This window comes from Eurosta solidaginis, chromosome 1 (genome assembly GCF_040869045.1).
Source record: "Eurosta solidaginis isolate ZX-2024a chromosome 1, ASM4086904v1, whole genome shotgun sequence".
Taxonomy (NCBI): domain Eukaryota; kingdom Metazoa; phylum Arthropoda; class Insecta; order Diptera; family Tephritidae; genus Eurosta; species Eurosta solidaginis.
In genome coordinates this window covers 160,182,212-160,209,839 of record NC_090319.1, presented here as the reverse complement: position 1 = coordinate 160,209,839, position 27,628 = coordinate 160,182,212, and the positions used below count along the sequence as shown (strand labels likewise).

The 27,628-nt window shown below is 38.9% G+C and overlaps 1 protein-coding gene across 1 annotated transcript; it reads right to left on the bottom strand.

Annotated features, from left to right (window-relative positions):
- Positions 1-11,246: 11,246 nt before the first annotated feature.
- Positions 11,247-21,345, bottom strand: Set1 (SET domain containing 1). Its single transcript, XM_067760001.1, is given in 6 exon segments — positions 11,247-16,150; positions 16,208-16,768; positions 16,770-16,833; positions 16,912-20,495; positions 20,549-20,798; positions 20,861-21,345. Coding segments are annotated over 6 exon segments (4,920 nt in total). The 5' UTR covers positions 21,148-21,345; the 3' UTR covers positions 11,247-15,976.
- Positions 21,346-27,628: the final 6,283 nt, after the last annotated feature.

Genomic DNA, 27,628 nt, shown 5'->3' with positions numbered 1-27,628 from the left:
AATAATTCGAAGAAACTGTTGGAGTATTTGAAAGACACTGTATTTGTTGCATACTTTTAAAAGAATAGTAAACGCAAAAGGATGTTGAAATATTTGAAAGACACTGTATTTTTAGAATACTTCGAAGAAACTGTCGAAATATTCGGATGGCACTGTGAGAAGTATGGTGGGTTTATTATTAAGAACAATTCGAAGAAAAGAAAAAAATTTCACCATCATTATGAATGCAATCAATAATCATTGAAATTTGTAAAACTGACTAGAAAGTTTGAATAATTATCGCAAAACCAGGCAATGGAGTTGTGTGTAAAGTTGAAATAAAAAGGATTTGATAAGTTTTTGGATATTAGCCTAAGCCTATGTCTATGGTTATTAATAATTTCATTAGATTTATCGGTAATGTATGTAGCTTTGGTAGAGGCTGAGCTCAGCGCTCCACCGGGGTCACAAGGTGGCGGATCGTGAACGGCCTCTAGTAGGTTAGCTGCGAATAACCAATAAGCAGTCCCCGATCAAGAGCGACCATAGAGAAGGGCATGGCGCAAAACGCCACACATACCCAATGAATCTTGGTGGCAGGGCGAGTGGGTGCCGCCCTAAAACTTCAATAAGCATCCTCAGGATCGAGCCCAGTAAGATCCTGACGGCGAAAACTGGAAAACGTTAAGGAAAAGATTGCTATGGGCTGGCGTGGACGGTATTCTACCATCTTAGTAGCCGAGGGTGACACCTCGTCGAAACGGCTGGTGGGCTAATATCGCCTTCGTCTCCGTCTCGTTAAAACCTTGGCAGGTCTCCATGTACGTTCGAAGCCACGTCACCATTAAGTTGGCGGTGAAAGCTCAGTTGAGATGACTCCTGGCTTACGCCGGATTCTGGCTCTGAATACAGACTCTCATAAGGACCTGTGTCAACCCTCGCATGGCCTCCCTGCGGGAATCTAAAACGGCGACTGCACATCGGGCGGAGATAGCGGCTTGGAGCGGAGACTCAACTGAAAAGAAATGAGCCAAACAATTAAAATGCGTAAAAGTAACGATGTCAATGATAGCGGCGTAACCGCTTTTCAAAGGAGCAGCAAGGTGCTCCGATCGCCGATGTTAAAAGCCGCTACCAATGCGACAATAGCACCAGCAGAGAAACAAGGTGGCGGGTCAGCAATGGACAGGGATACCCCACGACGAACGGAAGGGGGACAAAAGCTAGGGAAAACAGTAGGAAAGTAGATGCCACCCCATCTACCCCTGGACAGCAAGGTGACGGCAATGACGGGCGGGAAACCTCCGTATGCGGTGCAACACCGGGGAGGACAAGTCAAGTTGACCTCCTCGAGTATGTAAGAGTTGTGCTGCGCAGCATGCAGGCCGCTGCACCAAACAGAAAAATGTGTCGATGGACATAAAGAACGGCATGGCACAACTTGAAGAGACACTGAGTCGCATGCGCTTTTTATTAGAGGGTAAAAGCGCAGAGTACACCGAACCGAAAGCGATTCGTGGGAACAAAAGAACACGAACGAACTCTGGCTCGCAACCGGAGGCCTCGGAGGGCAAGAAAAAGTGCGATGAGGGTTCTGCGAAGACAATCTCGGGCGAGGCCTGGACGACCGTAAGGAAGCGGAAAGCCAAACCACGCCCTGAGAAAGAACAAAGGACACCACCTGGGCAAGCCAAGAAGGCAAAAAGAAAAGGCAAGGCCAGAAACAGACGGGCCGCAACTTTCGTAGTTAGACCAGCCCAGGGAAAGAACTACGCCGAAGTCGTAGGAGCCATCCGGGGCGAGCTTCGGCCTGAAGATAAAGGGACCGTCATACGCTCCATCCGAAAAACCAAATCCGGGAGTGTACTTATCGAAACTGTACGTTGCGGCGATAAATCAGCGTTCATCCAAGCCATAGGAAGCGCTGTTGGAGAAGCGGGCGAAACCAAGCAGCTTACACGGAGAATGCGGATAGAGGTGCTGGGCATGGACTGTCTGGCAACCGCCGAAGAAGTTGCCGAGGCTGTTAGGAAAGCTGCTGGCGGGGAAATGACGTGACAGGTCCGTGTGTCTATTTTCTCGGCAAACCAGCGTGAACAGAAGATGGCAGCCATTGAAGTGGACGAAGCTGTTGGCGTCCTTTTACTAGCCAAGGGCAAGATCTGTATCGGCTGGCTGCAATGCAGGCTTAGACAGAGGGTAGACGTGCAACGATGCTTCAGGTGTCTAGGCTACGGACACCAAAAAGCAGACTGCAAAGGCCCTGATAGAAGCAGTGCTTGCTGGAAGTGCGGACAGAGTGGCTACCAGGCCTCGGCCTGCACGGAAACTCCAAAGTGCTTTTTATGCCAGTCAGGGAAGGTCGACCACCTTCCCGGGTCTGGAGCATGCAGCACCTTCAGGGAGGTACTCGCTGCCGCAAAGGCCAAACAGGCGCGCAAGTGCCCAGGTTCATCCAAGGTAACCTAAAACGAAGCAGATTAGCCGATAGTTTGCTGGACCAACTGGTTCTTGAAAGCAGAGCCAGCTATGCCATCATCAGCGAACCTTATAGAGTCAGGAGTGACTGGCACGTAGACTTAACAAGTGCTGCTGCGATCTGGATCCTAGACGCTGGCACCCACGTACGAAGCCGTGTTGTCGGAAATGACTACGTACGCGTAACAGTGGCGCACATCACACTAGTGAGCTGCTACCTGTCCCCAAAGGATCCAATTAAAGGGTTTAAAGATAATCTTGAACTACTCGAAGACGATTTGAGTGATGAAACCGGTAACGTGGTCGTCGCTGGAGATTTCAATTCTAGGGCTGTTGAGTGGGGAATGCCCCAGACTAACTCCAGAGGAAGGCTAATGCTAGAAATGGCTGCCCGACTTGGATTGGTCATTCTGAATACCGGCACGACCTCGACATATCGGCGACCAGGCTTTGGACACTCTATCCCTGATATTACATTAGTATCGGAAAACCTGCTGTCAAAGGTGGCTGGATGGAGGGTGATGGAGGATCTCACGGGTAGTGACCATAACTACATCACCTTCCATCTTAATGACTCAGGGCAAAGTCGGACAGGGAGACCGCCACGTATGAAAACAAAATGGGACGCCTCTAAGGTTGACGCTGCAAAGTTCTCCGCTGGTGTACAAGCGAGCGCACGACATATAGTCGACAGTGCCGAAGCGGCGAACGCTACGGTAGAAGCCACCATGCGTTGCCTGAACAACGCATGCAAGACCTCAATGCCACGAAAAGGGCCTAGGAGAGGTAAAAAACAAGTGCATTGGTGGAGTAGCGAAATCGCCGAACTACGCAGGGTATGCCACAGAAAGCGCAGGCTGGCAACCCGCGCACGCAGCAGGCCTGACACGCTAGAGCATGCGGAGGCATTCAAAAGAGCAAAAAAGGTTCTCTGTGCCGCCATAAAGCAAAGCAAACTTGATAGCTGGAACACGCTTTGCAAAGAAGTTGATCGTGATCCTTGGGGACAAGGGTATAAAATAGTAATGGGGAAATTCCGCCCACCGAACCAAACGATGGATGAGGGAAAGATGCGAAGTATAGTAGATGCTCTGTTCCTCACTCGCACAAGCAGAGATGGTGACCACGTCACCCAAGAAGGCCACGACATGCAGCCGTTCAGTTAAGGTGAGCTAAAAGCGGCCCTACACAGAATGAAGCCCGGTAAAGCGCCAGGACCGGATGGGATACCAGCTGAAGCAATAAGACTTGCTGCTAAGAGCAGTCCTGAATTGCTCTTGCACATGTATAACAAATGCCTGGAAGCCAGGATCTTTCCTACAAGGTGGAAGACAGCGTACCTCGTGCTAATCCCGAAAAGCAAGGGAGACCCGAACTCCCCCTCGTCTTTTGGACCATTATGCATGTTCGACACGGCCGGGAAAATGATGGAAAGCCTAAAGAACGGCTGATAGCAGCCATTGACGATGCAGGTGGTCTGTCCCATCGGCAGTATGGGTTCCGGAAAGGTCACTCCACAATAGATACCATAGCCGAGGTTATAAATGCGGTAAGTAAAGCCGAAACCGCGTGCCAGCAAGCTAGGCCGGTTGTCTTACTGGTCACGCTGGACGTGAAAAATGCCTTCCATTCCGTCAGGTGGGACGATATGCTCGATGCGCTGAAACACCCTTTCAAGGTACCTCCTTATCTACTAGCCATATTAAGGGACTACCTAAAAGATCGCTGGCTCACGTACGAAACAAATCAAGGTCAGAGAAAGTTGAGGATAACAGGAGGAGCAGCCCAGGGATCGGTGTTAGGTCCCGACCTCTGGAATGCTTCGTATGACAGCCTCCTTCGTTTGCACATGCCAGAAAGTGCTTTTCTTGTCGCTTTCGCAGACGACGTGGCTGCCGTAATTACAGCACGGAACTGCGATCTGGCGCAGCTTAAATTAAACCAAGTAATGCGCAGTGTAAATAGATGGATGAGAGACCATGGACTTCAGCTCGCGACAGCGAAAACTGAGATCGTAATCCTCACGAAGAGACGAATTCCCACCATTATGAATGTGATGGTTGGAGAACAATAAGTACAAACACACAGCTCCACGAAATACCTTGGGGTGAGGCTAGATAGCAAGCTAACCTTCTCGGAACACTTTCAAGGAGCCTGTGAGAAAACTGCACGTACCATAGGATACTTAAGCCGATTAATGGCAAACACAGGCGGGCCTGCTTGCTTCCGCTTCGGATTCTATACTCTTGTACGGTGCAGAAATTTGGGCGGATGCAATGAAATTCCGAAAGTATCGAGCAGCTATTACTTCTGTCCAACGCAGAGGGGCGCTAAGAATTGCCTCAGCTTACCGCATGGTATCCGCAGACGCAGTTCTTGTTATTGCGAGAACCATACCGATACATCTTCTCGCTGAGAGGAAATCAATTTACCACCTCCGAGGAAAAGTACGTAGAGATGTTACTGCCGCGCAGGCGCGAAAAGATTCTATCCGACGCTGGCAACATCAATGGAGCTGCAGCACTGCAGGCAAGTGGACCAGGGAACTGATTCCCGAGCTGGAGCCATGGTTGGAACGGCCACATGGAGAGGTCGACTTCTACCTGACACAGTTTTTAAGTGGCCACGGCTACTTCCGGGAATACCTCCACAGGATGGGCAAGGTTGAAAATCCGAATTGCTTATACTGTGGGCTCATAGACGACGTACGCCACACCTTTTTCGAATGCGATCACTTCGCACAGCAAAGAAGAAGAGTGGAAGTAACACTAGGCGACCTATCCCCGGGCAGTGTCATCCATAAAATGACCTGCGGAAATGACAGATGGGACATGGTCAGCAGATATGCAAAGAATAATCTCCTCGCTAAACGGCAAGATGGTTGCTTAGCCCAATAACGTGAGAGTAGCCAAAGAGCTCACGTAGCGCGCTTCCGCGCCCGAGGTTATGCTAAACGCGATCCCAGGTGCGGAAAATGCGCGGGCCGTGGGAGTTTAGGTTTTAGTGGGTAGCCCATGAAGAAAAAGAAAGGGAGTCCTACACTAGGAGAGGCTCGCTGCTACAGAGAGTAGCACCGAGGCTGAACAACCCGGTTAGTGCATAAAGCATTTCCTCCTTCCACGTAACCAAAAAAAATAATGTATGTAGCTTAAACGTCTTGTTTTTTTTTTAGTTTGCTTTTCAAAAAGTTAAAAGAAATTGATAATTTAAAAAAAAAAATTTTCGATTGTATTCATTTTGAAATTAAAAAAAATCTCAAGTTCGATATAAGGAAACGAAAAAGAAAGAAAATAGTAATAAATATTATGTAATTATATGCGTGTGGTGGCTGTTTATTTGAAGTTATTATTATATTAATGTACATTCGAATTTTTGTTGATATTTATGTATATATACTTTAATATGATTTCTTTTCATATATGTATGTTTCTACTTGAAAAAATCAATTTTAGTAAACTAGTGAATTAAAAATTTTTTTTGTTGTATTAAAGTATGAAAAAGTGTGTTGCTACGTGCGTAGTTTGAAAAATTCAACTTTCGTAAATTATTTAATTAGACAAGATTTTGTTTTTATAGTATGAAAAAATATGTTGCTACATGCGTAGTATACATGTGTATTTAGGAAAATTATGATCAAAAGCAAAGTTTATGTTGCTGCGTGCACAGTATACATGCGTATTAAGAAAATTATGTTGCTACGTGCATAGTATACATGTGTAGTAAGAAAATTATATTCAAAAGCCAAGTGTATACTTATGTACAGAACTCAAATGTTATATATACGGTGACCATCCGTTCTGCTTTTGGCAGAGCATATCTGTTTTAACGCGCTTGTTCTGCATAGTTTTTTACTGGCGGAAATAACAAAAATGTTCTGTTTTTCGTAAATGTTCTGTATTTTGTGTTCTGCTTTCATGAGCTATACAAAACATATATTTTTGTGGCAGCAGCCCTTTTATCAAATTAAGTTGTTAATTAGTAATTTATTAATTAGTAAAACCCGATGGTTAACTTTGAAGCCAGCAATTGAACGAATTTTAAAACTTTTCAAGCCACTAAAAAAATATTTCTTAGAACTATCTCACTGTACAAGCATTCTAAAAGCATTCTTTGAAAATCCTACCGCAGAAATGTGGCTTTTGTTTACACATTGCCAAGCATCTATTTTCCATAATTACATCACTCAAATTGAATCACAGAATATTTGTATGGTTGAAGCGTATTTTCTTATAAAAGAACTTAAATTTAAAATCACAGAACGCGGGAATGCAATCTTTTTACCACTCATGGTGAAGCAAATAATTTCAGAGTTTGAGAACACAGGAACTGAAAATGTAAATAAAATTAAAGGTCATATTAAACAGTTTTATATTTATTGCACTGAATATTTAAATTAGTGGGATAATGCATTTAAGGAGGTTGCGTAAAATGCCTTCTTGGCAAGATGTTGAAAGAAATTTTAGTTTTATTATGGAAAAGAGAGGTCAAATTAAAATTAATGACAGCGAATTATTTGATGAGTTCACTTGCGTCAAAACTTATGTCACTCAAAGTAAACTAAAAGAATGGACGGAGGGAGGAAAGTTAGTTGACAGTAAATGTGTTGAAAAATTTCAACATTTTATTAAAAATTCTATACCTTTTAAAAATATTTTGAAATTAGTTGAATTTAACTAGTGTTTACCGGGGTCAAATGCTCCCACTGAAAGAACATTTTCTATACTAAACAATATATGGACTGATGAAAAACGAAATGAAAATTGAGACTGTTAAAGCTATTTTAATAGCTAGATGCAACTATGAACTTAGTTGCTTAGAATTTAAGGAATATTTACAAAACGAAGAAAATATAATTAAACAAATTTATGCTTCAGAAAAATACAAGTGATTTGCAGATTATGCACTTTAGTTATGTAATTGTTGATTTAAATAAACTCGAATGAAATGTTATTTATTTTTTAAATAAACTATATGTTATAAAAAAAGATCTGTTTTTTTAATATGAACTTATAATAGTCACCGTAGTTATATACGTGTTGTGACGAATATTAGTAACACTAAGTGATACTCACATCACTAATCTAAGTAAAAAAATGCCACAACAACGATAAAGCAAGCTGTCACACTTGTATGTACGTAAACAAATTAATCATCATGTACACACATACATACAATCAGCAGAGAGATACTCACAAACGCATGTCATCATCAGCTACTGCTTCGCTCACATATACACACGCATATGGTTGCACACTACAAATACACGCGCGAATGGCTGATGGACCATGTAGAGGCTTCTAGAAGAAGTAACGTCTATAAATTTGGGCAGAGAGTATAAAAGCAGCAGAAGTTGAGTAGTTCGGACTCAGTATGATTTAAGCCCGCTATTGGTTGCGAAGTATAAGTGTTATTGTGAAGTACTTTCAAAGTACTCTATTAAAGACCATTTTGCATTGTTGAATATTGGAGTTATTTATTCAACAGCTTAGCGATACGAACGTTAGTAGAAGGTTGCAAATAAGCGGAATTTCCATAAATTCGTTACAATTGGTGTCAGAAGAGGAATGTTGAATAAATTCTGCAGATTTCGATACAACTTGGACATGGCAAAGTTAAGTGAAATAAGGATCCAGTAACTGAAAAGGAGTTGGAGAACCGTGGATTGAATACAACCAGCAATAAGATCGAACTTCAAGCACGGCTACGAGACGCTATGGAGTAGGAAGAAATTAATGTGGACGATGATGTCTTTCCTCCTGATGGGGACGAGACACGAACAAAAATTTAAGAGAGAATCGAAACATCACAGACAGTTACGAGCACAGACTTGAACAAGATTTTGGCTGCAATATCTGCTCAAACATCGACAGTGTCATATCAACTGGCAGAACAGAAGACAAGTATAGCATCCCAACTGGAATCACAGGAGACACGTATGACATCCAAGATGGAAGCACAAGAAGCACGCATTTCAGAAATGCCGTCGCAAATGTCATCTCAACTGGAATCACAGGAGACACGCATAACATCGAAGATTGAAGCACAATTAGAGGAACAGAAGACATATATGGCATCTCAACTGGAAGCGCAAGAGGCACGTATAGCTGAAATGTCGGCACAAATTTCGAAACAGGTATCATCGCAGCTCTTTGCGAAACTGGAAGAGCAGGATGCAAAAGTTTTACAACTCGAGGACAAAATTGATGCCGAGATAGAAGTGTTGAAAGGTCGTATGAAGCAGTTGCAACTAAATCGGCCAGCTGTTCCAGCGAGTAATCCAAAGGTAAAAACACCATCCTTTGACGGTTCTCTTCCTTTCCAGGTATTTAAGATTCAGTTTGAGAAGACCGCAGCAGTGAACAACTGGAGTGCTGAAGATAAAGTTGTTGCACTATTCGTGGCATTGAAAGGATCTGCTGCTGAAATGCTACAGACTATTCCCGAGGGAGAGCGGAACAACTACGAAACATCGATGAGCGCTCTAGAGAGGCGATACGGAAGCGAACACAGAAAGCAGATATAACAAATATAGTTTCAAAACCGCTACCAAAAAGCGAATGAGACTTTGCAGGAGTTTGCGTCGGATGACGAAAGGCTGGCCCATCTAGCAAATGCGGACGCACCCGTGGAATATACCGAGGGTAAAAATCCAGAGCTTTATAAATGGCATACGGGATGTGGAAACGGATCGAGCTATATACGCAAACCCAAAACCTACATTCACAGAAACGCTATCATATGCTCTGATTCAGGAAACAGCATCGCTTCTTTGTAAGCCAGCGTTCAAAGCACGCCGTGTGGAGGTAGAAGGGCCAGACTGGGTGAACACAATATTGGAGGCGCTGAAAGGATCGCAAAAGCGGAGTGAAAGAGTTATCAAATGCGGTAAGCCAGGGCACATTGCACATCATTGCAGCACCGGTCCTGGTAGTTCCAAATTGGCTGGTCAGAAACGTAAAGCTGGAGGAGATAAGCAAGAACGAGTCTGACGTAAAGATCGAAAACTTGCCCCAGCTATTGAATGTCCTGATATCTATCTCGCAAATTGGAAGAAACTTGAGCAGTCGTGCCGTCAGAGGAAGTGTGGACGGCAAGGAGCGTGTACTGACTGTAGATACGGGAGCACCTCATTCCTTTATCCGATCTGACTTGGTCAACAGGAGAGTAAAACCCTTACCTGGAGGAAGATTGCGTACGGTCACTGGCGAGTATAATCAAGTTCAAGGAGAAGTGGTATGTGAGGTCTTAATTGGAAAGGTCACGATTCTACAAAAATTCGTTGTGGCAAAGATCGTTGATGAACTCATATTAGGAGTGAACTTCTTAGTTGACCATGACATCAGGATCAACATGCAAAGAAGGAATATGCGTTATAAGAACCAGGATATACCACTTAACTTCAGTTTGGAGAAAGGGTTCAGCAGTAAGCGAGTGCTGGTTGAGGAGATTCAACAGAGACCACAAAAGTCAAAGAAAGTAAATCGGGCAAAGGTTGATGGAATGAATGGGCCAAACAAATCAAAACTCAAGGTACACGCGAGAAAAACACTGGCATTGGCAAACCCTAATGGATACCCCAAAACAAACGACAGAATTTCCTAGAAAGAATGCAAAGGTGGTTTCAAGCCAGAGCGCACTATTGTTGTGAAACGTCGGAACGATACTGATTATCCGAAGCCAATCCGTCAAGCGCAAACTCTACGAAGTAGTGTATTGGCCAAACAACAGAGTGTGAGTGAACGGGCCAGGATGAGTAGTAGGCTGAAACATAGGTACGACAAGAACAATAATTCGGAAGGTTTCTTGAAGGGAGATTTAGTACTGCTCACCGGCGGAAAAGTGTTCCATCCAAATTTTGGTGCAGTTGGGAAGGCCCGTGCAGAGTTGTGAAGAGGGTCAGTGATGTCATCTGCCGCATACAAACAATTGGGAAACAACGAAATAGAAGGGTGGTTCATTTGGAGAGGCTAGCAGCGGTTAGATCGAGATATTTGTCTGATCGGGACGATCGGACTTAGGTGGAGGGCAGTGTGACGAATATTAGTAACACGAAGTGATACTCACATCACTAATCTGATACTAAGTAAATAAAGCCACAACAACAATAAAGTAAGCTGCCACACTTGTATGTACGTAAACAAATTAATCATCATGTACACACATACATACAAGCAGCAGAGAGATACTCACAAACGCATGTCATCAGCAGCTACTGCTTCGCTTACATATAGACACTCATATGGTTACACACTACAAATACACGCGCGTATAGCGATGACCAGGTAGAGGAGTCTAGAAGACATTTGGGCAGAGAGTATAAAAGCAGCAGAAGCTGAGTAGGCCGGAATCAGTTTGATTTGAGCACGCTATTGGTTGCGAAGTATAAGTGTTATTGTGAAGTACTTTCAAAGTAGTCTAATAAAGACCATTTTGCATTGTTGAATATTGGAGTTATTTATTCAACACTTTAGCGATACGAAAGTTAGTAGAAGGTTGCAAATAAGCGGAATTTCCATAAATTCGTTACAGTACGTATTAGTCTAAACCTACTGTACCGCCTTTTTTTGTGCTTTGCTTACTGAAATGAGTTGTTGGTTTTCTTGTTTCTTTGATGTCATCTACGGTGCTGCTTCTGCCTCTCATTATTGACTCTCTCCTTCTTTTGGTTTCTCGGATTTTTTTCTTCGTGTTGAGTTAATGGCGTGTATTTATTTTACCGCTATTAAACGGTGCAATTGTTTCGCACCAGTTTGCACTCACGTTATGGTGTGTGAAATGAAATAGTCAGATGGCGGTTATATTTATGTAAAACTATACAAATGTATTTATTGCGATTTAATTAAATACAGCACTTATATTAAATTATTAAATTAGGCGCACAAGACAAGGTATTTGATTACACACGACCGGTCGGTTTGAATGCGAATAAAAATCTGGCGTCATTCATTTTGACATTTGTTAATGTGAATTCAAGCTGTGTTTCATAAGCACGGACTGACTTTTACAATCAAGCAACACTTAAACATAAGGGTTACCTTACAATAGCAATATAAAAGTATTACATATGTGACCGCAGGCATTAGGTTTGTGAGGGATAGAGCACGGGCAATTTTTCGAGCTGACAGGCATAGAGTAAAGCTGGAGACATTGGTGCTTTATCGGTAACCGTATCGGTAACCTTTTAACAGCTGATTCGACCAACCTTATGAGAATCAATGCAATCGATTATTGGTGCCGCTAAGGTCGTAACCGTATCGTAGCCAACCAACTGAGTTTTGGTTTACCGTCGTAACGATAAACAGCTGATTACGTTAGGGATACGGATACAGCGATACGACATACGGCACCAATGACTCCGGCTTAAAGTGCCCATTACTGATACTTAGCATAGACTTGACTTTACTTGGCGTAAACTTGGCAACTTAGCCACGATTATACTCCACTTAGCGCACACAATTTGGCATTATAATCAATAAATGTTAATTTTTATGACAAAATGTCAAAATGAAATGGAAACAAACAAATGGCATCTCAAAATGTAAACGTCACTTAGAACTTACATAGAAAATCAAAATTCAACAGACTTCGAAGTCAAGTTAAGTGTTGCTAAGTTTTTGTAATCAGTAACATGCATTAACAGAACTGTAAGTGACAGTTCTCAAGTCAAGTCAAGTATATGCTAAGTATCAGTAATGGGCCCTTAAATAGGTAAAGTAAGTAAATTTTAGTTATAATTCGAGTAAACATTTTCATTCAAACGTTTGCTAAACAATTTCGATTTATAGACACCCTTAAAGCATAAGCATAATTTGCAGTAATTTTCCTCCCGTGATTACATCCACAGCAAGTCTGCTAATCTTAGCCGAAGCCAGCTATCAAAATGTAGTTGGTAAAACTACCTGTTAGTAATGGCTCTACCAACAATTTCGAAGGTATTTCTTGACATTATGGAAACGGAATTGTGCTAAAAGTGGATTGTAATTCTGTTAAAAAAAAAACAATGGCATATCTTTTACTTAAAAATATAAAAAATAGTCCACCTTTTATTTTAATTACGGTATATTTAAAAATTTTGCTTCAATTCACATTAGGATTTTTTTATTCACCAAGCTATAAAGGTTTATGAGTCCTTTATCAACCCCTTGAATTCCATATCTTCTCAATTCGATTCCCATTCTCCACGGAAGGCATCCAGGCAGCGATTTAGTTTAGCACCCCCCGATTTCGGGGTTTAACTTGGTATCAAATGAAAGTGAGAGTTCTCCCGATCACAAATATACATATTTTAAAGTGCGCAAACTTAAGGGCCTATTACGGTATACAACTGAACTTAGTTGGGTTGTAATTAAAACAACTTTCAGACAACTCAACTCCTGTTTGGTATTACGAATTACAACTTATTTCAGTTGAAGTTGAATTGGTGCTGCCAAGCTAAGAAAGTGATGATTTGACAGATAAATAAACAGCTGATCAATTTGTGGCACAAATTTAAGCATTTTCAAATGTAATTTTTTTATTAATATTATATGAAATTTATTTTATAATGGCGAAAATGTTGGTGATTGACATGTCGTGAATACGGAAAACATTCGCGTGATCATTCCAATCCCTTGGAACTACCAAGCACCAAGTAAGAAAATGTTTAAGTGACAAATAATGAGCTTCATATGAAGTTATTTTGCAGATTTGAAAGGAAGCATTTTACTCAGTACTAAACAAAATTAAGGACCATTTCCGCATACGCGTTCGTATTTTAAAATTATGCGCCACACTCCGATTCCTTGCTGACGGCGGCTATCAAATATGCTGTGGAAATGATTTTGGTGTTGGACTGGTTTTAGATATTATTGAGGAGCGTATTTGTGCGAAGTAGATTAAAACCCAAACAGAAAAAAACTGTATTTTACTCAAATAGGATTCCCAGGAGTAGTGATTAGTATCAATGGGAATCGCATAATTTCACCTATTTTGGCTGCATCCGAACTGCGACCAGCCTCGTACAACTATGGAATGTCGCTACATAAAGTCAAAAAGTTATTCAATGTAATTCGTTTAAACGTTGTTTTTTCTAGAAATGTGTACAAAATTGTTGATTATTGTTTGATTAAAAAAGGTTTAACTACCGGCTTTAAATTTTTTGTTTTTTTGGTAACGTTTTATAAGCCCGTGCACCATATAACTCTTATCAAAGGTGGTATCAAAAGACGGGTTTCCATCTCCGTTTTTAGGATTCGAAAGCGGAAATTAAAAATTTTATTTCTTTCGAAAGATATTTACAAAGAGCCACAAAATGGCCCGAGAGGGTCCGAAATATGAGGCCCGTTCCACAGTTTTTTTGCACAGAACATCTTTTTGCGTTGGCGGCCTTTGGCCGCGATTCGTAAAAATAAATCTGGTTGGGTCCAACACCTTTCTGCATAGCTGTGTACAAAAAATCTGGCAAAATACAACAACCACATGAAATTAGATTTTATTAGAAATAAAATTTTAAATTTTTGTGGTAATTCTTTACGACAGCATGACACTGCTAATACGTGTCCAAAAATATCGAGAGAGGTATTAAACGACGCGTCTTGATATCAGTATTAATAATCCAAAGGCGGAAAATAAAAATTTTAACTCGTTCCAAAGATATTAATCAAAACCCGAAAAAAGACAATAACATTACAACAACCACATGAAAATCGCCAACTTCAACTGAAAATATCTCCGGACAGAGATAAAATGTTTCTTTTCCGCCTTCGGATTATTGTTCATGCTGTCGCAAAGAATTACAAATTTTGTTTTCGGATTCTTAAATCGGAGGTCGAAACGTGTCTTTTGATACCAACTTTGAAAATTTTTGTTAAAAATTAGGTGGTGAACCGTCTTCTAAAAATTTTTTCAAAACAACTGCAAAATTGTATGAGACAACTGCTAACAAGCAGTTGTAAGATTTTGACGTCTTTGACAACTACACCAACACAAGGTTGTAAACGGCAATGCCACAAAAAGCTGTAAGACTAGACAACTCAACCGAAATTTTTTTTGGCAGGTTGAGTTGTAATCTGTTGCGAAATTTCAACCCAACAAATTGCGAAATTTCAACCCAACCAGAGTTGAGTTGTAAACGGTAATAGGGGCATTATAATTTAAAAATTATTTGTTGTTAAAGTTTGCAAATTTCCATACAACTTTTGTATGTGTATACGTATATATATTTTATGACATTACAAATCTGTGCTGCCACATCTAAAAAACTGAACAAGTGCAGAATCGAAAAATAACTCATAAAAATACCTTTCATCTGATGTATATATATCTTTAACTTTTCTAGTCTTTATTTACCAAAAATTAGAAAAAGCCCTTTTTTGCATTCATGAACGAGCTGATATTACCTTAAGGGCGAATTAATGGTGACTTATAACCATAAAGCCATAACCAGATAGAACAGCTGATCGAACCTACCTTCAGGAAATCAATGTAATCAAGTTAGCGTTATGGTATGGCACCATTAAACGATTACATTGATTTCCATAAGGTAGGTTCGATCAGCTGTTTTATCTGGTTATGGCTTTATGGTTATAAGTCACCATTAATTCGGCCTTTATAACTCTTATGTTTATTGTTATGTTAGCCGATCCAACACCGGCTGCGCCATGCACAGTAATTCTGCGCAGATCACCTTTCCGCGTAGGCGGCTGAAAGGTGTTCCAACTTTTCAAAATGAGTAGTAAAAATATATATTTTCCTTTTTCTTTATTAACTGAAAGGTGGTAAGGTAATATTTATATTTGTTTTTTTTTTTGTTTATGTGGCAGCACAGCTTTGTAATGTCATCAATAAAATATATATATATATATATAAATGTGCATGTTGCTACAAAAGCGCGATTGATTTAATAAAAGTATTTATAATAAGTAAAAACAATGCAAAAATGAAATGTGAAATATACAAAAATGCAATTTAATTTTATCGTTGCCAATTTATATAGATATGTATGTGGATTAAGGTTTTGAAAGATGTGTAAATTGTAATTTAAAGTCCTATAGAAATTTGCTAAATTTGCAAATTTTAACAAGAAATAACTTTTAAATTATAAGTTTGCGCACTTTAAAATATATATATTTGTGATCGGAACAACTCCCTCTTTCATTTGATACCAAGTTTTACCCCGAACTCGGGGGTGCTATTCTAAAATTTTCCCGGCATCCATCGGATACCGTTATAGGAGTGTATGTAATAGTCTTCCATGGGACAACCGATATAAAAATTTGATGCGAAAAAAGTGATAAATATTTCAATGAGTTTTGATAGAAGAGAATTCATTATTTTCAACTCACAATTGATGAAACAAACATGTTTAGTGAGTTTGGTGGGATACGGTAAAAAAGACAAACTCTAAATTTATCAATAATGAATTTTAACTAAACCTGACTTAAACACCGGTTTTCAGTTATTGACCTTTAAAGAATATTACGCAAATTTCAGCTTACATTTATATTACATAATAAGGTATGCTAAGAGTTATATATCATGATTAATTTAGTGTCCCCCGGCAGCCTTGCGCTCCGCATAAACATGGAATTTTCTCATCTTCTAATGGGAACTTGTAATCGTAAGTAATCTCTTCATTTACACCAATTGGTTGTTTGGAGTATATAACAATTTTTTTTTCAGATTCTATAGTAATGACTTTAGCGTAACAGTTAGGCTATAAAAAAAAGGATAATATTTAACAATGTTCATTAAATTACTTCCAAATACTTACATTACAACTGTGATTAATAAAACGAGCCAAATTTCCGCACTTCGTGGCATCAATAATTGTCTCCATATCGATCCTAAATAAATATGAACTGCCAATCCCTATAGCTTCGTATTTGGCTTCGCGCAAATCAGCAACTATTGGACGTATCATTTGGCCAACATATTCTATTACCATTTCATCTGCTGCGATTGGTTCCATGGCAAACAAGCCCCAATCATGAATTGCAGATTTAGCGAATTTAAGCTGTTTCTTCCTAAATTTCAGCTGATTAAACTTCAACAGCTCAGACTCTCCTATTGACCCAAAGGCAGTAAGCAAACGTCGCTGATTAGAACGTGCCTCTCGAGAAATTCCTTGCATTTTTGATATTAGCTTATTGTGCGATTGCTGCAATTGTTCATCAGAACGGTTAATGTTCGTGAAACTGTCTATATTAGACTTTGTGTGATGATATTTATGTTTTGCCTTTTCTCTAACATCCAGTTTATAAAAACCTTCCGTGCGTGCGCATCCGGTTGTGTGTCGCTTAAGTTCATCTTCCTTTTTTTTTTTTTTTTGTAGGTGGCGGAATGAAGGCACGATCCGTTACACAATGATCAACCCAATGAGTATTATTCAACCAAAATCTGAAAGAAATTATTTAGGAACGAAATACATTTTCATTCTAATTGAGTTCTAAATTGTAAACATATATTGTTAATTACCCATACGTATCTTCTTGAAGGTGAATATCATAGCATTTTCGAATATATTGTATGTCTTCGAAATCAATCCCTTTAGTAAGAAATTCGTATAGTACCATCAATTCGTCAGTTGCTACGCGACAATTAAACAGTTCAAGGGGAATGAAATTAGGCTGTGACATTATTTTTTTCATAAAGACTTCTTTAGAGACCAAATCTTTCTCCATATTTAGTTTATAAGAACTATGTGCAATTCCGTTTTCCCTAAGGCATTTTGCAGAGTATTTTCGTGGCCGCCCGGGCCCGGGTTTGGAGTTTTGCTGTAGGGATTTGTTACCTTTTGATACTAAAATATCTCTATCTTCAGAAAATGGGAGGGTTACATATCCACCGTGATCGTGCGCCAAATTTTGCTGCATGTTGGTAGCACTATCCACGAAAGAAGAAAAACCACTTTCTGGAACCTTAGTGTCTTTCGATATATCGGCATAAGGGGGTAATGAATAACAATGCTCTAGTGCCACTTGACTAGCCTGACTTGCTTGACTGCAATCACCGTCAGACGATGGGGACATTTTTATATCACTTAGGATTCGAATAGTCTTTGAGGGATCCGCAAAATTTGACGATTCGCTGCTTTGTCGGGTAATCGATTGTCCCATCTCTATACTTTGCGTCGGTATATTTAAAGCTCGCGTATCTTTTTCCGATAAGTAGTGGCTTTCCCACTCTAGTTCCATATTGGTATCCAGTGTGATAATTGCTGCATTTTTACTCAGTTCGTGGGTATTCCCAGCTTTACTTTTACTCATCGACACGATAGTAGCATTCTGTGTACATTTATTAAAGCAATCTGTTGCACTGTTTTGTTGCTCTGGAGGACTCGAAAGTTCTAAACTATTCATACCTTCTTCTGCAATAACATTTTTGTTATGAGGCACAACTGATTTTAGCGCTTGTTCTTCGAGAAATTCGCGCTCTATTTGAGCCATATATTCAGTATTACGTCGACGTCGTTCTTGATACTCCCGTTCTTCTTCTGAATCACTATAAATGCGATCATAATCAAAGATCCTTGACTTTTTTGTTTTTACCGCACTTACGACTACACTTGCAATAGCTGTACTTAAATTATCTGTAAAAATTGGTGCCGATTTTGATTCGTTATCTTCAGTAACTATTAAGGTACTTTCTTTACTTATGTCCTCTAAATCAGCAGTAATAGGGAAATTGTTAGATCCTTTGGACGAATTCTCAAATTTTTTTGTTTTACTTTCAATTTCATTACTTCGGTAGTTTTGACTGTCTTCACTTTCAGAATAAACATAATTATTCCCAGATTTGGGTTTCTGACTTTCTTCGTCAGCTTTCCAGGTAACTGATTCGGGAAATCTCTGCTTGGTTTGTATATCACATTTTGCTTTATCCAGATTCTGATCGATTTCCGGGAAAAACCTACAATTATCTTCGGAAAAAGTGCTTTCATCGCTTGTCTGTATTTCTTCACTGCTATCCTCAGACGACGACGAAGTACTCGATGAACTTGTTTTCCGTTTACATTTGGATAGTTGTTCTAAAGATGTCATAACCTTCTCGCCTTTATTGCGAGTTGGGTTAATAAATGAATTGGCGACATCCTTTTCAGAATCAGAACATTGCACCATTTCATCTTGATCACTTAAGTGTTTTTCCAAGTCATCCTTAGTCTGTTTTATAGACTCTTTACGAACGCGACGAAAGGAAGGCAATTTTGGTATTGAGGCTCGAAACCCAAGGCTACTAAATGAACGTAAATCAGATATATCACATTGCCTGTTTATTAGCTGATTTATATCAGGAGCCTTGTCAGTGGGTAATGTATTTGAACAGTTCAAATACGTTTCAAATTTTTCTTTCGACGGTACAGCTCTTTCCCTATGTCGACAGTTTTGTATTTGATCATCCCACCAAGACTCAAAACATTTATATGCCGTGTTTTCAATCATTTTTTTGTTAAAGTCGCGTTTAAGTATCTGTTTCAATTCCGCACTCACACGTCCTAATACAGCTTCTATTTGCTTTTTAAGAGGATTATTTTGATTGCAATTATAATTAGAATTTATATAATATTTATCAGTTGATAATTGTTGAATATGACCCCCAAAATCTTTATTATACGATGGACCGTAAGCCATACCGGAAAAACCAGGCATGTATGACGAATACATATATGCGGGGTTGGGAAAGCAATATGATAATGTGGTATCGTTATAAAAATTTGTCGGGTATGCCAAACTCGGCTTTGAATTATCGCTTCTTTTATTGGTATATGAGCAATGGGGAAAATTACGTGTGGTAATGTGGTTGGTAAAATTGTCAGATATGTTTAAAAAAACATTTTTTTCAACTTGTTTTTCGGTAGGCCTTTCACCACTTTGAAATGACCGAATTGGTGGAGTTGGACTTAATTCTTTTTTAAGAATTCCATCATCACTTGAAGATATATCACTTGCATCACACTGGTCATATATTTTGAACTTTGTGCTCGAGGCCTTATCTTTTTTATTAGTGTCTGAGTTCCTCGTACCATCGTCCAGGTTGTCCTCCTCCCCAGCATCTGACTCACTACTATCTATTTGAAGAAAAGGCGGTGCGTTTCCTAAAGATTTTCTCTTAAACATTAGTTCTATTCGAGTATCCAAGTCCACTTTGTCTGTTTCACCAGCGTTAACTTTAACTTCGGGGAGAAATTTTTCCACGGGTTCAATTTCATGTCTTTCTCGTGGCTTATTTAAAATTTTCGATTCTCCAAAATGTTCAGTGGTAGAATTTCCCGGTGGCGCAGGTTCTGGGTCGTCCCAGTTAGGCGTTTTGTCAGGAGGAGGTGGAGGATTTCCATCTTGGGGTTGTGATTGATCTTGTGGAGCAGACCATGTTCGCTGTGCAATGCATGATTTGTGGGCAGCAACCGTGTTATAGCAATAAGGATATGTATAATTTTGGTCCATTGGAATATTTGCTGATGCTACCAAATTTGGCGCAGAATTACGATGCACGTTACACATATCAAATAGACCTAATTGGGGGTTTCGTTTGTTCTTGCTTTTGTGTATATCCCGGTCGGTTTCAGATCTAATGCAACTCCGTTCACAATAAATCCTATTATTTGGACCGATGAAGGAACGCCGTCTGTCCCGTTCACGATCTCTTAGGTAGTCTCGCCCACGGTCGCGTCGGCTTATTCGCTCATTTTTTTCCTTGGAACGTCCTTCGTTGTCTAATCGAATAAATGTATTTGTACTTCCGTGCCTTAAACTCGAATGGTTATCTTGATTAATATCTTTATCTTTTGAATCTCTCAGTTTTCTCCTATACGTATTTGTATAATTTTTAGAGCGATCTAGAACACATGGTTGTGCTTTATTTAAAGATAATGCTCCGGAGCCAAGGGAATTTTCAATATGATAATCATGATGCATTTCTGTACCTCCCAAATATTCAGTACAACTTTGATTTACATCTATTTTATGTTGATTTTTGAATAAAATGCTTGAAGTATTGGATGTTAGTCGATCGATTAATTGCTTACAAATTCTACCAAATGGGTCATTAAAAACACTTAAAACCTAAAAAATTATACATTAATAAACATCATAAGCCATGTGAATGAAGACGTCACCTTTCCCATAACTGATTTTTTATTATATTTCTCAATGCATAACCTGGAAGCTTTTACATTTTCAAACACAATGCGAGCAATTCCAAGATGTTTATTATTTGTTGGATGATGATATATGGAGATCTCATCATAAGGGCCACATTTATTTAACATTCCCGATAAAAATTGCCTATCAATATTGTCATTCAAATTTGTTATTGTGATCTCGAGGGGAGGCGGAATTCCTATATAATTCTGGTCGATCTTTAGACTGGAAGACACGATCGATTTAAAGGCAATATATATATATATATATATACATTTAATTCTTACCGTGGAACAACGAGACTCATTGGTTCAATTGGTTTTGAGCGTATACGAGTTATAGGATTCCGAGGGTCCCTAGGTACTATATTGGAATAAGATTGGCCTGCGGCCACTCCACCATCATATCGATATATCTTGTTAGCACCTTTTATTAACATCGGATCGCAGAGCAACTTAAAATTGCGATGAGACTTAGAACACAAATTTGATGGAACTCCAGAGTCATTACCACCATAACATTTAGTATCATTGCCTCCCTCAAAGCTCGGCAATTGTGATATGGTACCATCCATCAGGTTGTATATTGAAATAAGTGTTCGTAATATAAATTTTATTCACAAGCTACTTTTTTTTCAAGCACCTTTCTATCATTACATTTTATTTATACACCAAAACCTGGACTTTCACATTTCTTTTATTAGATTTCTGGTCTTATATGCAGGCAAAACTTGACATACATAAACATAACAGAGCTAGATAGCTGCCCACAAACCAAAAACAGAAGATTGCGTTTTCACGAATTCAAAATTGCTTAGTTCTCTATAAATACGTCACAGTTGTCTGCTTGAGCAATTGAAAGAGAGAAAAGAACAAGAGTTAAAGGAAAATGACGTACAAATTGCCCATAAAAAACAGCTGATCTTTTGTTTACATGGGCAATGCGCAATCTTTATTAGTGATTTGTAATAGCTGCCGATTGACCTATCGACTTTTTCTTTTCTACACATATCGATGGAGATTTTCGCTCCAACAACATATACATTATGGCGAAAACTACTAATTTTGCTCCATCACTTCGAAAGTTGGGAAGATCTATAAACAGATGAAGCGACGCAAGCCACGTTACACAAGCAATTTTTAACACGCTTATATTATTGCAGGGATGCACCTTAACGTTAAGCTAATCGTTTATCAAAAAATTTCCACCGTTTCCGTTGAAACACTTCGAAATATTATCGATAAAGAAATTATCAAGATAAATTGTATCTCGTTTTTAACCGAAACGAAAAGCTTTCGTTACGTTAAAAACGTTAACAAAAACGTGATACTTTATGTTTGAATTGTGCTGGCAATGCTATAGCCATGGTGAAGCCGTAAGGTGGCAACAACGAGCGCACATACACACACAAACTCTATGTAATTTGTTTGTGTAATTCGTTGGTGGTAATGTCAAAAATGCTCTGAGAAATGTTTGTACTGTCAAAATTCATGAGAAAAGTTGCAATCAGCTTGGCTAATGCTTTCACCTTTAATGACTCCGCCATCAATCAGCTTTGCCAGCATAGTTTGAAATTAATAATCAACATAAACGATTTGATTTCGTTTTGATATGGCAGAAAACGAAACGAAATCATTTCGTTAATTTGACGATCTTAACGTTAATAAACGAAACGAAATGACTTCGTTTCGTTTATTAACGTTGATTATCGTAACGAAATGATATCGTTTCGTTGGTTAAGCATGCCTGTATTATTGTATGTTACCCTCTAGGCTAGACGCGCAAAGGAGAGTTAGACACATCAGCGGTAGTGGTTAAATAACTCGCTACAAAATGAGTTGATAGCGGAGACATGACCTCTGTGCTGCGGTGCTATCAACATTAAATATATAAGTGGATTACAGATATTAAAACTAAATACTTAAAAGCGCGTTGTTTAGTTTTGGGTTGGATGTTATATAAGGTGCCACGATTTTCAAACTATTGTTAATTTGAGGGGTAGAGGGGGTCCTAACGATCACAAAATTAACATCCGCAACTCTAGGAAACTCTTAGTTTATGAAATATAAGCTTTTTAATTTCCAAATTTAGTAAAATTTCAACTTAGGTCCTGCACTTAAAATTCGGGTCGCACATGTCGATAGCGGTATCAAAAGACACGTATTTGCCTCAAGATTCAGAATCCGAATGCAGAAACTACATTTTTTTTATCTCGTTTAAAAGTTATTCGCGGAAAACACGTCGGTTCTATTGGCGCTTTTTTTGTTGTTGCACTTAAACAAACGAAAACATATGAAGGTTGTGAGTAGTGTTGTCAGCTCCGCAACAATATTCTTTTATCTTGGTAGAACATTATAAGGTGGTGGCACGTCGACATAAATGCAAACAAACACACACTATCAATGTATTTTGTTTTTGTAAAACACTTAATAATTTGTATTCTAATATTATTTGGGGTGCTGCGCAGAACGGTGTACTACGCAGAAGGACATCACCGTGGCGGTAGCCACGGTTATACCACACACCCGGACTTGACATGGCGTAGCCCAGGGTTATTTTTTATAAGCGGGCCGAAGGCCGCCTATGCAGAAAGGTGTTCTACGCAGAATTGCCGTTGGAATCAGCATAAAAATCTCTATAAAGTCCAATTTTTTATTTATTTTTTTTTGATATTCTGCACTTGTTCCAATTAAATACATTAATTTCAAATTATTCAGAGAATTACAAAACAAAATACATTGATAGTGTATGTTTGTTTGCATTTGTGTCGACGTGTCACCACCTTATAGTGTTCTACATAGATAAACAGATTGTTGCGGAGCTGGCAACACTATTCACCACCTTCATTTGTTTTCGTTTGTTTAATTGCAACAACGAAAAAAGCGACAATATACCGACGGGTTTTCCGCGAATAACTTTTAAACGAGATAAAAAAAATGTAGTTTCTGCTTTCGGATTCTGAATCTTGACGCAAATACGCCTCTTTTGATACCGCTATCGACATGTGCTACCCGAATTTAAAGTGCAGGACTTAAGTTGAAATTTTACTAAATTTGGAAATTTAAAAGCTTATATTTCATAAACTAAGAGTTTTCTAGAGTTGCGGATAATAATTTTGTGATTTTTAGGACCTCCGCCACCCCTCGAAAAAAAAAGTTGGAAAATCGTGGCACCTAATTCAAAATATTCCCCCAACCTATGACCGTAAAATGACTAGTCAAATGACGTGGAATGACGAGAGCGTTTTTGCAGGGTATGTATATTTATTTTTTCATGTAGATGCTTCCTTCAATCTTATGCTTTATGAGTAGACTATAAGTATTTTTATGGAGAACGGAAGATTGAGCGACACTGGCGCCATCTGACATGAAAAAGTAGCCAACTTCCAGCTTTTGTTGCAAACAAGGAATAAGAAGAAGAATTTGTGGTAATTTGCTTTGGCTAAGGGTGCTTTCACACTTTGTAAGTGAAATTATTTTTCCCACTCGTTGATAAATTTTCTAACATATTTCACATGATCACATTTTTAACATATTTTGTGTTCTATTCATTTTTAAAAATTGCAGTTTTAACAGTGAAACATTAAAAAAAATACCAACAAGTGGGAAAAATAATTTCACATGCAAAATGTGAAAGCAACCTTAGCCAAATCAGATGTCATATTCTTCTTCTTATATTTTGCTTGCAACAAAAGTTTGAAGATGGCTACTTTTTCATGTCACCGGCGGGTCGATTCCGGTTGTGCGTTATCGTAAAGTGAAAAGTATTAACACCAATTCACCACGATTATTGATTCTCGTTTTGCGTTAAAACTTCGAATTGAAGTGAAGTGAAAACAAAGTTAACGCCTATATAAATTTTGTGTTAACGTTTGAATTTAAAAAATTGTCAAACAAACAACATCAAACAAAAAGAAAACAACAACAAAAGAAATCTATCATAATTTATCATTCAGCAAAGAAAACTTCACACCTCGTAAATTCAAATGTTATTCAGCTAACAGTTTTCACAGCAGTTATAAAAATCGCATTTTCGACCTCAGTGAAGTGAAAAAACGAAAACATTAAGTGATAACCAAAGTGATGCATTTTTCTTCACTTCACTATAACGCTTAACCGGAATGGACCCCCAGGGGTTCGATCCGCCATTCGCCATAAAAAATCGTGCAATCTACTCGTAATTCATAAGATTGAGTTAAACGCAAATGAAGAAGCTGATCAGCTAGCTAAAAAGGGCGCATGTTCCGAAGCTTTACTGCAGAAGCCCCATCGGATTGGAAGAGATTAATAGAAGACGAGAGGTGCACAGGATCGACCAATCAGGAAGGGCGTGGAACCAAGCCGGAGACGCAAAGTGTCTAATGTTATGGGCAGGTGCTAATTTTTTCATTAAAAATAGGGGACTGTAGGCTCGTAATATATATTCTGAGTGGCACAGCTATCAGTTCTAGAAGCTCCAAAAAAACATAGGTCCTATTTTTTGATAGGGCTTTTAAGTTTGGCCGTTAAGCAAACTTCTGGGAACATTATGGTCTCATTCAGTATATGTGAGGTCCTCATGGACCGGCCAGTTCAATGTAACCTAACCAATATCTTTCCTAGCAGCCACCGTGGTGTGATCGTAGCGTGCTCCGCCTACCACACCGTATGCCCTGGGTTCACACCTCGGGCAAAGCAGCATCAAAATTTTAGAAATAAAGTTTTTCAATTAGAAGAAAATTTTTCTAAGCGGGGTCGCCCCTCGGCAGTGTTTGGCAAGCGCTCCGGGTGTATTTCTGCCATGAAAGGCTCTCAGTGAAAACTCATCTGCCTTGCAGATGCCGTTCGGAGTCGGCATAAAATACGCAAGTCCCGTCCGGCCAATTTGTAGGGAAAATCAAGAGGAGCACGACGCAAATTGGAAGAGAAGCTCGGCCTTAGATCTCTACGGAGGTTATCGCGCCTTACATTTATTTATTTATTTTTAATATCCTTCCTTCCTCTCTTTGAGATATCCTTGTAAGTTTATTTACAGCGTTCCTATAAAGAGAGAAATTACACTCATCAATTGCTCCTAAGCATTGGTGAAAGCCAAGGCTATGAAAGCCATCCAAATATTCGTCAACTGTTTCTTGCATTGTTGATAGTTTTTTAATGTTCTGTATAGACAGCGCCTGCCACACTTCCTGGCAAAATTTTAGCAAAAAGGCGCACACGTTTTCGCAAAGAAATTGCTGTGTGCCAATTCGTACCAGCTTTCTTTAAAGTTCCGAAAAACCCACACAGTTTTTCAAAACTGGAATGCGTCATTCTAAAATGTGCCTTGAAATGGTGGTCATGAACCGTACAGATATCCTCCCAAAAGAATGAATGTCGACTCTAACAATATCATCATTAGATATATTTATTTATTAACACTTATCTCAATATATTTACCAGCTTCCCCAATTTTATTTTCCTCTAATGCAGTTAGAATCAAAAGCTGCTGTCTCTTTAAATCCCGGATGACTATTAAGTTATCCCTCTTCTTCGATATAAAGCCAACCGTGAATCCAAACTTGATTCTATAACTTTAAATAGCAACACACGTCTAGAATTTTCCATATTTTCAAAATTATTTTATTTTTTCACAAATAAATTTTAAATTTAAATCACCGCAAGCTTTCAAATTACTATTGTGTAAGCTAAATTGAGTTGTATGATAGTATAATACTGTTTTCACACAGAAACTTAATGATCTCATTTCACATTCTAATGAAATTGTAAATTTTTTGCTTTCACACAGAAGTAACTGCTCGATTAGTATGAAGGATGAAATGTCAAGCGAATAAAATGACAATGCTATATGACAGACAATCGTGGCGGAACGATACAAGGTGGCAGCATAGTGACATCCCTACCCTACAAGAAACGCTGATAGTTTTACTAATACACTCACACTTGTAATTGACAATGCTGATCCTGCGATGACGTAAACATTGATACTCAAATTTATGTATGTTCCTTTGATCGCTCACGCATGTCCGCATGTTCCCAACGACAGCCTATAATCATGAAAAAGGACACAAACTGGGAAAGCTTCGGACACCTGGTACAGAACAAAAGAACATACAGCAGATACCATTATGCATGTGAGACAGATAAATAATTCTCAACGGAACTTTATGTATGCGAGAACAGTTTATCCGATTTAATCATGATGTCACTACTGACTGTCATATGACAATCAAATGATTATCACGGTTGTTTTGTTATTTTTTAAATTCCGCCATTTTCAACCGACGAAAACCATATAAAAAATAAGTTTAAAAAATGAAAAAGAGAGCTTTCAAAGCTCCATGCTAAAAGAAAAAAAAATTTAAAATAATATTAAAAAATACCAAAAGCTGTCGGAATATATGGGGCGCACTCAAAAAATTGATACGCGAAAAATAATAGTGGTTAGTGGTGATTCATTTTAAATATGTTTCCGCATGAGGAAAGCGCTATTCTGTTGTTTTGTTATTTTCTGAATTTAAATTGAACATTCTGAAGTCGAATTCTTATAAAACTATTTATTTTAAACAAATAAGAAACGCGTATGTTTTTATCACGTACAAAATTAAAAACGTAATGAAATAAAGTAAATAAAAAGCAAAAAGCATTGTTTCATTTTTGGCGGAATATAACAATTGTCATTTATGATAGTATAACAGTCAAACCTGATATCTACAGTAAACTATCATTTATGACACTTTTTGATAGTTAGAGTGTCAGCACTGATCCAGGAAAAGGAATGAGTGTGAGCAGTACGGCTATATACTTAATCAGAAGGCGATGTTGGTGTATAAGAAGGAGACAAAAACTCACACGTACACAGTTGTTTACATCACAGTTGCGCAAGTCCCCTTAAGTTTGTGATAGAAAGTTTGTATGAGGCGCTGATCGTTAGGTTGACATTGCTGACAATCAGATGATAGTCATATGATAGTCAGTATTCTTGTAGGGTACATACATAAATAACCCTACAAGAATACTGACTATCATCTGATTGTCAGCAATGTGAACCTAACGATCAGCGCCTCATACAAACTTTCT